At 41.3% G+C, this 12,051-nt stretch overlaps 2 protein-coding genes across 3 annotated transcripts in view; both read left to right on the plus strand.

Annotated features, from left to right (window-relative positions):
- SH3BGR (SH3 domain binding glutamate rich protein) overlaps positions 1-7,477 on the plus strand; it is a 72,325-nt gene extending 64,848 nt beyond the window's left edge. For both annotated transcript variants that reach the window (XM_019962737.2, XM_019962745.2), the window contains 2 exons: positions 3,094-3,243; positions 7,047-7,477. In XM_019962737.2, coding sequence (XP_019818296.2) covers positions 3,094-3,210 — 117 coding nt within the window. In that variant the 3' untranslated portion in view covers positions 3,211-3,243; positions 7,047-7,477. The remainder of the gene's footprint in view (positions 1-3,093; positions 3,244-7,046) is intronic.
- A 147-nt stretch (positions 7,478-7,624) lies between these two features.
- Positions 7,625-12,051, plus strand: part of B3GALT5 (beta-1,3-galactosyltransferase 5) — a 160,848-nt gene continuing 156,421 nt past the window's right edge. The window contains exon 1 of the mRNA XM_070795086.1: positions 7,625-7,953. The gene's annotated coding sequence lies outside the window, so the exon portion shown is untranslated. The remainder of the gene's footprint in view (positions 7,954-12,051) is intronic.

Genomic DNA, 12,051 nt, shown 5'->3' on the forward strand with positions numbered 1-12,051 from the left:
ATGACAGACATATGTTGGTCTTTTCAAAGTATTCCATTAACTTTACATGGGAAAAAAGTTATTTTCATGTTCATATATCATTGGATTCCATGGTGCTTATTTTTTTAAAAGATTTTTTGATGTGTACCATTTTTGAAGTCTTTATTGAATTTGTTACAATATTGCTTTTGTCTTATGTTTTGGTTTTTTGGCCTCAAGGCACGGTAATCTTAGCTTTTTGACTAGGAATTGAACCTGTACCCCCAGAATTGGAAGGCAAAATCTTAACCACTGCACCAGGGAAGTCCCTGTGATATTTATTTAAGTTGTGTAATTACAATAAGACTGACTTGGATATACCAGCATGGGAACAAACATAACCCACCCTGGTAAATGAAGACTTTGGCGGGTGGTGATACCAAACCTACTACTTGTAAGCACTCACCATGCCGTCATCAACCAGTGTGATTTAAGAGAGAGAACACAGGCTCCTGCATTGCAGGCAGACTCTTTACCGTCTGAGCCACCAGGGAAGTCCAGGCTTCAGTGGAGGTTCTCAAAGTGGGTTTCCAGAGCAGAAGCAGCTGCCTCACCTGGGAACCTCTACAAATACATGTTTTCAGGCCTGGCCCCAGATCTATAAGGTCAGAAGCCCTGAGTTGGAGCCAAGAAGATTGTTTTGAGAAGCTCTTCAGGTGATTCTGATGCTCTATCAAGGCTGAGAACACAGGTTCTAAGTGACCCAAGGGTTGCCACGTAGAGGTCAAGGGCAAGAACTCCTACTGTTTTGATTCTGGTAATTGCTGCTGTTGTTCAGTCACTTAGTTGTGTCCGGCTGTTTTCGACCCCAGGGACTATAGCAAGCCAGGCTTTCCTGTCCTTCATTATCTCCCAGAGTTTGCTCAGACTCATGTCCATTGCGTCGATGATGCATCTTCATTGTGGGGATTCAGGATTGAAAGGAAAGAGGGATCACTCAGAGGTAAAAACAGCTGATCAGAGCCTCCAACTGTTTGGGGCAGAGCCTTTTTCTCTGCCGTCCTTCCTGTACCCATAAAGGAAAACACTGGCAACGGGAAAGGAAAAGAAATAGCAGCTATATTCCAATAAAAATTAATTAAAAAGTACAAATGCTAATCAGAGAGCTAAATTAAAATTGAAAACTCAAGGATAGAATATTTACCAAAAGTCACATGTATTGTCTAGGTATTTCAGTGGAAGGTCATTCACATTAAAGGAGGTCCCAAGTGTCATAAGAAACTCCTCCCCAAAACTTATGCTGATTTTTAAAATTGCAAATAATTCATGACATTTATAGAAAGTATATTGTTTATAATGCTTTTCAGTTCAGTTAAGTTCAGTCACTAAGTGGCGTCTGACTCTCTGCGACCCCAGGGACTGCAGCACGCCAGGCCTCCCTGTCCATCACCAACTTCTGGAGCTTACTCAAACTCATGTCCATTGAGTTGGTGATGCCATCCAACTATCTCACCCTCTGTCATCCCCTTCTCCTCCTGCCTTCAATCTTCCCCAGAATCAGGGTCTTTCCTGATGCTCTTTGCATCAGGTTGCCAAAGTACTGGAGCTTCAGCTTCAGCAACAGTCCTTCTAATGAATATTCAGGATTTATTTCCTTTAGGGTTGATTGGTTTCATCTCCTTGTAGTCCAAGGGACTTTCAAGAGTTTCCTCCAGCAACACGATTTTAAAACATCACTTTTTCAGTGCTCAGCCTTCTTTAGCTCAGCTTGTAATAAAAGGTCCATTTAATTTCAAACACAATATTTATTTTACATGAGGAACTTGTGTAAGAAACTCCTCCCCAAAACTTTTGCTGATTTTTAAAATTGCAAATAATTCATGACATTTATATAAAGTTTAGATAATACAGAGAAAAATAGAAACTAAAAATAGTTTATAACCCCATTACACAGAGAGACCCACTAGTTACACACTCATACACACACACACATGTATTTATCAAACCTTAATGGATACTCTTCTGTAATCTACTTTTATTCATGTAATTAAGCCATATATTTTACAGGGATGGTAAATATAGGTCTGTTTCATTATTTTAATATTATTTTATCAAACGCATCCCTATTATTGGACCTAAAAGTTACTTTTAGCCTATTCTATACAGTGAATTTTCATTACCTGTATGTTATATCTTTCCAATAATAAATTTTCATTCCTCTCTTGCTAGGCAAGCTTCCATTTTAAAAATCCCATTTTTATGTATAAAAATAAGACAAACAGATTATTAATTTGCAAGTGGTTTCAGATTATTTATGTAGGTTGCTGATAACTTTGGATTCAAGAAATTACTTTGTATAACAAAATATAGCCAGCTTACAAGTTTAAATCTTCATCAAAATTCTGACAAAATTCTATTTGCTGAGATTCTTTTTGTATTTTATTCTTCCAACTGCTTTCTGAATTTTTAAAGGTAATTGTATTAGAACAATCTGTTAATACAAGTAAAGACTATATGCTTAAGAGGAATCATGAAACTCATTAGAATTAATGTATTGCCAGCAGAACCATCCCAGGGTGAAGGGTCTCTGTTTAGGAAGGTGATGTCTGTATGTGTGTATATGTGGTGGGTGTATGTGTGGGGTGTGGTGGGTGCATGTGTGGGGTGTGTTGGGAGGGTATGTGTGTGTTGTCTGTTGAATGTGTGGTGGTTTGTGTATGTTGGGTGTGTGTGTGGTGGGTGTATGTGTGCGGTGAGTATGTGTGTGAGGTGTGTATGTGTGGGGTATGTGTGTTCTGTGTGTGTGTTGGGTGTGTATGTGTGTGTGGTAGGTGTACATGCAGGGATTGTGTAGGGGATTATGTGTGTGGTGTGTGTGGGGTATGTATGTGATGTGTTTGTGGGGTATGTGTGTGGTGTGTGTATGTGTTGGGCTTGTATGTGTGTGTGGTGGGTATATATGTGGGGTGTGTATGTGTGGCAGGTGTGTGTGTTGTGTGTGTGGTATGGGTATGTTGTGTGTGTGTGTTCGATGGGGTGTGGGAGGCCCTGACCTCTAGTCTGATATTTTACATTCTTCCTCACTGTATCTGTTGACCCTTACACTTCTCCATAACGGTGTAATTTTTGTTAAAGACAAAAGAAGTAACCACAGAAGGAGCAGAAGGGGAAGCAGAGGGAGAGGAAGCTGAAGAAGAAGAAGAGGAACCAGGAGAAGAAGAAGAAGAAGGAGACGAGGAAGAAGAGTCTTAGGCCTTTTCATGCTCTACTTTTCCACTTGTCCAGGTAGCCACATTGTTCTGGGGTTGAAGGCTTGTTTATTACTGTCTGCCGTCTAGACCACATTTCACTTAGTGAGGGAGGTAGATTCCAATTCGACCTGTTTGTCTGTCTTCCCAAGGCCCTGGGCTGCCCCTTCTTGGAGCTGCCGGGCTGGTTAACTTTCCTGGACCTGTTTCTTGGGCACCAGGGCAAGGAAGGCTGTGGTTGATACAATTTCTAGTAAAAAGTGTGACTTTCAGGTGAGGACGTTTGTGTTGCACCTGCTGCTGCTTCTCCCTCTTTATTTAAGTGAAAACACAGGAAGTATTCTGTTCTCAGCATCTATCACATGAACTCCTTTACACATCTGTGGGGGAATTTACAATAGATGTTCATAACAATGGCGATAAATTATCAATACAACCTAAAAAACCCACAAAGCTAGCTGCCCATGAAAAAAAATAATTGCCAGATTCAATAAGTACTTGATATTACTATTCATTGATTTATATTAAAACATCCATTTATTCAATATTAGCCAGAGCACTCATGTAGAAACAGTTTGGAATAAGGTGAACTCACTTTAGGTATCTTTGACAAATATGCTTACTACCTTGTAATTTTAAACTTCTATTGACAATGAAGAAGAATTATGTGGTTCTTAACAGTTTGGTGAGTTCACCCTTTTGTTGTTCAGTCGCTCAGTCATGTCCGACTGTTTGCGACCCCATGGACTGCAGCATGCCAGGCCTCCCTGTCCATCACCAACTCCCAGAGCTTGCTCAAACTCATGTCCATCGTGTCAGTGATGCCATCCAACCATCTCATCCTCTGTCATCCCTTCTCCTTCTGCCCTCAATCTTTCCCAGCATCAGGGTCTTTTCCAATGAGTTGGCTCTTGGCATCAGGTGGTCAAAGTATTGGAGCTTTGGGTTCAGCAGGTAACCCTAAATGTATTATATTAGTAGGATGCTGAAAGTGAATATTGAGGACACAGAGAAAATACTCAAATGTTGTGGCCTATACAGAAAATATGATAAGGTCATTAAGAGCTATAAAAGTATCTGATATAACAGACTTTTAGCAAATACCCATGTGAACATTATGTTTCTATTGACATGGTTTGACCTTGCCAACAGATTTGAGGGCAACTATTTATTCTCTACTGCAGTGAGGCTCACAATTTGCTCTGGTACCCTAAGGGTTCTTGTTCATTAAAAAAAATTTTTTTTTAGTCTTCTTTCTGTCTGTACCATGCCTCCACTGAAGCAGGTAAGACCGATTTGGTGGCTATTGATACCAGGGGAGCAGGAAGAAATAGAGGATGAGAGAATGAGCGCTGGACACACAGCAAGTCTTCAGTTAAGGTTTGCAGTTGCATTTGGAGCCTGTCTAGTGGAGGGCAGACAAAAGGGTCCCACTATAGACAGGAAAAGAAACTCCAGTGCTTATAAATATCAGCTAACAGAAGGCTCCACTGTGCACCAAAGACCAATTTGAATAGTATATATCTCCCCTTTTAATATACTTACACTTATACATAAAATACTGATATTAAAAAAAAAAGATGTATTTTTAAGAAATCTTGGAGCTGGTGGGAGCAGCCATCACACTGTATTATTGGGACTATAGAAGTTTCATTACTCCTTTATTCAAATTACAAAGCAAATCTGAAAGTGAAAGTGTTAGTCACTCAGTTCAGTTCAGTTCAGTCACTCAGTTGTGTCCAAATCTTTGTGACCCTATGAACCGCAGCACGCCAGGCCTCCCTGTCCATCACCAACTCCCGGAATCCACCCAAACTCATGTCCATTGAGTCAGTGATGCCATCCAACCATCTCATCCTGGCGTCCCCTTCTCCTCCTGCCCTCAATTTTCCAAGCATCAGGGTCTTTTCCAATGAGTCAGGTCTTCGCATTAGGTGGCCAAAGTATTGTCCAACTCTTTGAAACCCCATAGACTGTAGCCCTCCAGGCTCCTCTGTCCATGGGATTATCCAGGCAAGAATACTGGAGTGGGTTGCCATTCCCTTCTCTAGGGGATCTTCCTGACCCAGGGATCGAATCCAGGTTTCCTGCATTGCAGACAGATTCTTTACTGTCTGAGCCCCAGGGAAGCAAATCTAGCCCATCATTTGATGCTTTCCCAAGTGCTTTCTTTCATTTTGCGACCACACAGTCCTCCACTTTAGGGCCAAATGATGATCAATTTGGAAGTGATCTCATTTCTTTATTTTTAATTTTCTTCTAAGTAGAAGAAAAAAGTTACAATTGAGAAGTCAGTCTGATTAGTGTCCCTAATCCCATTTCTTAGGAATGGATTAGGACTCAATTTTGAAAAAAATGAAGACTGGCAAGTTAACTTTTAGAATTCTATCTGAAGAATGATAGAAAAGGAAAATATGCTGATATTTACAGCAACCTTCCCCTCAACAGTAAAAGACTCATAAATACAGTTAAATGCATTTCTATTCACTCTGCTTGTAAAGTCTTTTAAAATTATGCAATTTAATGTGATACTTATAAAAATATTGAATATGAAATGACACAGCTGAAAGAGAATCCTTCAGTAGCCAGATGGCTCTATAGACTGATTAAAAAAAAAACAAAACCTATGGCAAGGCCATTTTACCTGTTTCTCTGATGATGAGATGGTTGGATGGCATCACTGACTCAATGGACATGAGTTTGAGCAAGCTTTGGGAGTTGGTGAAGGACAGGGAAGCCTGGCATGCTGCAGTCCATGGAGTTGCAAACAGTTGGACATGACTTAGTGACTGAACAACAACCCGATGCCTTCTAGTTTGGAATTTAGTTCATAGAAGTTTGTCGTGAGGTCAAAATGCCTGGCAGGGAAGGCAAGAATCGCTTTCCTAAATTGCATCTCTGACCCCCAGAGAGATCCTATGTCCTTGAAAATGCAACTTGAAATGCATGGCATGGCGCATTTCACTGGGCAAACCATTCAGTGTCTAAAAGCAAACCATCTCATAGCTCATGCGTATGCCAGGCATTTTGCTTGAAGAAATGGTCCTAGGGAGAATACGGCGGTGAATGGAACTACGAAAGATTTCTCATTTCTTATATTTGAAATTGATGCTAAGTTGATGCCCCAGGAGAAACAGTCTATAGTCTGAGACTGAGTTCTGTCTCCTAACGGGATGCTGCTTCATGCTGTCTCTAGTCTAGCTGTTTGCTCCTCCCTTGCTTCCCCCCCACCCCCAGGACTAAGCTGTAAGTTCAGTCTCTCCATTTTTCATGAAAATGCAATGGGGAAACTGTAATGGAAGATGCCAGCTTCCCTCTGATGTTTGATAGGTTAGTACGGAGAAAGGATATAAACCTCGGCTAGTTTTCTACAAGAAAAATTTAGTTTCCTTTTTTTGCCCTTGATGAGTAGTAGTTTCTAGAATAAAAGGCAGTTCGACTCTCGATTGGAGAAGGAAATGGCAACTCATTCCAGTATTCTGGCCTGGAGAATTCCATGGACAGAGAGGACCCTGGCAGGCTGCAGTCCATGGGGCTGCTAAGAGTCGGACATGACTGAGTGACTCCCCTTTCACTTTTCACTTTCATGCATTGGAGAAGGAAATGGCAACCCACTCCAGTATTCTTGCCTGGAGAATCCCAGGGACAGGGGAGCCTGGTGGGCTGCCATCTATGGGGTTGCATAGTCGGACACGACTGAAGTGACTTAGCAGCAGCAGCAGCAGCAGCAGCAGCAGAGCGACTTTCACTTCACTTCTCTTGATAAATAATTAAGTTTGTGGTAAACATTCTCTGTCTCTCTTTAATTTTCATCTCCCTAATATCTTCCCTTTCTTTTAGGAAACCCAAACCATGAAGCACCATTTCATCTGTCTCCCCACAAACTGAATTCAATGAAACGCTTTGGCCTGAAGCTAGCACACCTCTGTCAGGATGTCCAGGGTTCACCGGGGAATTGTATGATATGATGCGATTAGATCTCCACACATGTATTTACTTAATCATATCGACATGAAATCAAATGTGAAGACAGCCCACACATACCTTCACGGGCCTGACATTTGTGGCCTTTGCTTAAATTTTTTTTGCTTTGCATGAATAGTCCTTCTCACTAATACCCTGAAAAAAAAATTACAAAATATAGAACTTCTCTTTGTGATAAGACAAAAGTACTTCTTTGTATGTGCCTTACGCTACTTTTCTCAGAATTAGCTTTGAAGATGAAGAACTTTCCAGAGAACAACCATACAAATAAAGTTGAATAACAAATATCTTGTCCCAAGGAGTGGATTTTTCATCTCTAGCCTCTCCATGTACAGCCTGGCTCAGTCTGTCTGTAGTGGGGGGCGGGGGCTGGTCCTGGATCCTTGGCAGAACTTTTCTGTGCCCTCTGGGATGGATGCTTTTGTTGCATCGACGTCATTGGTCCATGTTTTCCAATGACACTGATTGTCTCGTTATGTCCTATTTTGTATTATTTGCACCACTGTGTACCTTGTCTCCCAAGCCTTGTTTAAATGTCGCTGCTGTCCACGTGTGTAGGGATCTTGAGGCAGACAAATAAATTTGCCACCCCAGTGCCCTCTGCACGTTGCCACGCTGGAGGGAGTGGCTGCTTCTGCTTCTCCTGTACTGATTGATTCGCAGCCATGACTGCTACGTGCAAAGCCTGTGACTGTAATCTTGCCTCCTGATGCTGAGTGTCTGTTCTCCAAGAGCTGGTCCAGCCCCTTGACTTGTTCACCAGGTAGGTTTGAAGCATTTTTCTGCTCACCTGCCCCATCTCAGTGTCTGATAGCAATTTTTTCCCTTCCTTGTAAGGTTTTGCTGACATCTCGCCCCTCTCTGCGTGCGTGGTGCTCTGTGTGCTTTCCTTGCAGCCAGGATTGCTTCTGTGCCACCAGAAGGGCCCTTCTCTGTGCTGTTTTCTTAATTAAGGACAATGCTGGCTGTCGACTTGGAGTAGCCCTTAACTTTTCCTCCTCCTAAGTCTGCCTATTGATTTTGCGGCTAAGCCTGTTGGTGTCACTGGGAATGTAGTCTCTGGTGGCAGAAGTCGTGTGGCTCACGGGAACTCTGGCAGACAGCTCTTTTCTGGTTACCCTGGTAACAAAAAGAGGCATTTTGAAGAGAATTAACATTATTTTGTTCCAAAATGTTGAAGTAGACTCCTCTGAGGAAATTTCTCTCCTTGTTAAAAATAAGGTGAGAGACTGCAGTGGGATGGAAATCCGTATGCTTAAAATTTAGTTTCTACCTTGTACTCTCTTTCATTAGATTATGTCCTATGTAAAAAGCATCACAATTTTATAGCTGCTCCACACCCAAATACGCCTTAAGCATTTGCTGTTTCTGGGGCTGACTTATAGCTCTTGTGGTAGAGCAGGCTGGAGACAGATTTATTCATCTAGATGCCAGTTTTCCTATTTTTTTTTTGTATTTTTGAATGAGAATAAATATTTGTGCTAATAATAAGCAGAGTAAATCACTTATTTAAATTAATTAATAAATCACTTAATTGAATTATTTTTTATTATGTTGTCTTTTGTAGTCAAGAAATTAATATTCTAGTATATATTATTTATTCACTCACATTTCACTCTTTACAAGGTATTATTAAGATGCAAAAATCATTTTGATCAATAATACCATGTAACTAGTATAAGTTCTCATCCAGATTTGGCTTCACCCATCAGTCTGGCCTCCAATGGCTAGTGGGTCCAGGGGCACAATGACAAATGTAGACTATGAGATATCAAAATATGGTTTAAAAATCCACATGCTTTGTCCATATATGAAGTTTCTAGAAAATAAACAGCATTACGAATATGTAAAAAAAAAGCTCAAAAGAAACATCCAGGTTAATAAACAAAATCCTTCTGCAAAAAAAAAAAAAAAAAGAAAGAGAGAGAAAAGACCAAAGATATGGAATAATTCTATGGTGATCTCAACTAACAGAGGTTCAAAGAGTTGGTTTGGATTAGTTTATACAGAGCCTGAACATTCAGAGTAACTGTTCCTTTTTAATTTTTTTTTTAATTGAGTTTTAGGCTACACTGGGTCTTTGTTGTTGCAGTCTTCTTCTGAATTGCGGGGAGTCAGGGCTACTCTCTGGTGGTGGGCAGGCTTCTCACTGCAGTGGGTTCTCTTGTGGAGCACAGGCCCTAGAGCACAGGCTCAGAAGTTGTGGTGCATGGGCTTAGTTACCCTGCAGCATGCGGAATCTTCCTGGACCAGGGATCGAACCTGTGTCCCCTGCAGGTTGGCAGGCAGATCCTTAACCACTGGACTGCCAGGGAAGTCCTCCTTTTTTATTTTTTAACTTGAAAAGCAGGTACACAAAAATTCAAGCACATTTTTCTAACCACAGAACAGTAAGTGCTTCCTCTTCCACTTTTTACTTTTGGGTTTGTTTTGTTTTGTTTTGTTTTTTTTTGCATTTCTTTGGTTTGAAATCTTCCTCTGGTGCAAGGATCCAAGATAAGAGATAAAGAGGGTTTATTTTTGTCATCAAGTTTTCTAGATTAAATGTGAGAGGTATAGAAAGGGAATGGAATGTATTACCTACAAAGTTCCTTGAGGGATTTTAGAAATGCTTCTTTAAAAAACAGTGTCAAACCTGTGCGTAGGTAGTGAGTGTAGGGTGACCGTTTTGCTGTTGTGTCCGACTCTTTTGAGACCCCATGGATTGGGATTCTCCAGGCAAGGATACTGGAGCGAGTTGCCATTTCCTTCTCCGGGGGATCTTCCCTACCCAAGGATGGAACCAACATCTCCTACATTGCAGGTGGAATCGTTACCGCTGGGCCATTGAGAGAGCCAGTGTAGTAATAGAGAAGAGCCACTAGATGGCGATAAAACACAAGCTTCTTGATAAACAGCATCGCTGTCCCCGGAGACCCCTGGCTATGTGTGCTGGTACTGTGGAGATCAGAAGGTGAGCATAAAGCATTTGTCCACCAAACAGAGGAAAAGCAAACAAACCCTCTTCCACATCCACTTGTCAGTTAATTAGTATATTGTTTATAATGCTTTTCAGTTCAGTTAAGTTCACTCGCTAAGTGGTGTCTGACTCTCTGCGACTCCATGGATTTCAGCACGCCAGCCTCCCTGTCCATCACCAACCGCCCGAGCTTACTCAAACTCATGTCCATTGAGTTGGTGATGCCATCCAACCATCTCACCCTCTGTTGTCCCCTTATCCTCCCGCCTTCAATCTTTCCCAGCATCAGGGTCTTTTCCAATGAGTCAGTTCGTCTCATCAGGTGGGCAAATGATTGGAGTTTCAGCTTCAGCATCAGTCCTTCCAATGAATATTCAGACCGATTTCCTCTAGGATTGACTGGTTTGATCTCCTTGCAGTCCAACGGGCTCTCAAGATTCTTCTCCAACACTACAGTTCAAAAGCATCAAATCTTTGGTGCTCAGCTTTCTTTATAGTCCAACTCTCACATCCGTACATGACTTTGGGAAAAACCAAAGCTTTGACAGATGGACCTTTGCTGGCAAAGTAATGTCTCTGCTTTTTAATATGCCGTCTAGGTTGGTCATTGCTTTTCTCCAAAGGAGGAAACGTCTTTTAATTTCATGGCTGCAGTCACCATCTGCAATGATTTTAGAGCCCTCCAAATAAAGTCTCTCACTGTTTCCATTGTTTCCCCATCTATTTGCCATGAAGTGATGGGACCAGATGCCATGATCTTAGTTTTTTGAATGTGAAGTTTTAAGCCAACTTTTTCACTGTTCTCTTTCACTTTCATCAAGACGCTCATTAGTTCTTCTTTGCTTTCTGCCATAAGGGTGCCATCTGCATATCTGAGATGACACTGATATTTCTTCCGGCAATCTTGATTCCAGCTTGTGCTTCATCCAGCCCAGCAAATGGCATGATGTACTCTGCATATAAGTTAAATAAGCAGGGTGACAAATACACAGGCTTGACACACTCCTTTCCCAATTTAGAACCAGTCTGTTGTTCCATGTCCAGTTCTAACTGTTGCTTCTTGACCTGCATACAGATTTCTCAGGAGGCAGGTCAGGTGGTCTGGTATTCCCATCTCTTTAAGAATTTTCCAGTTTGCTGTGATCCACACAGTCACAGGCTTTGGTGTAGTCAGTAAAGCAGAAGTAGATGTTTTTGTGGAACTCTTTTGCTTTTTCTATGATCCAACATTGGCAATTTAATCTCTGGTTCTTCTGACTTTTCTAAATCCAGCTTGAATTATCTGGAGGTTCATTGTTCACGTATTGCTGAAGTCTGGCTTGGAGAATTTTGAGCATTACTTTGCTAGTATATGACATGAGTGCAATTGTGTAGTTTGAACATTCTATGGCATTGCCTTTCTTTGGGATTGGAATGAAGACTGACCTTTTCCAGTCTTGTGGCCACTGCTGAGTTTTCTAAAGTTGCTGGCATATTGAGTACAGCACTTTCACAGCATCACCTTTTAGGATTTGAAATAGCTCAGCTGGAATGCCATCACCTCCACTAGCTTTGTTCGTAGTGATGCTTCCCAAGGCCTACTTGACTTTGCATTCCAGGATGTCTGGCTCTAGGTGAGTGATCACACCCTCATGGTTATCTGGGTCATTAAGATCTTTTTTGTATAGTTTTTCTGTGTATTCTTGCCACCTGTTCTTGATATCTTCTGCTTCTGTTAGGTTCATACCATTACTGGCCTTTATTATGTCTATCTTTGCATGAAATGTTCCCTTGGTATCTCTAATTTTCTTGAAGAGATCTCTAGTCTTTCCCATTCTGTTGTTTTCCTCTATTTCTTTGCATTGATCACTGAGGAAGGCATTCTTATCTCACCTTGCTGTTCTTTGGAACTCTGCATTCAAA

This window comes from Bos indicus, chromosome 1 (assembly GCF_029378745.1).
Source record: "Bos indicus isolate NIAB-ARS_2022 breed Sahiwal x Tharparkar chromosome 1, NIAB-ARS_B.indTharparkar_mat_pri_1.0, whole genome shotgun sequence".
Lineage (NCBI taxonomy): Eukaryota > Metazoa > Chordata > Mammalia > Artiodactyla > Bovidae > Bos > Bos indicus.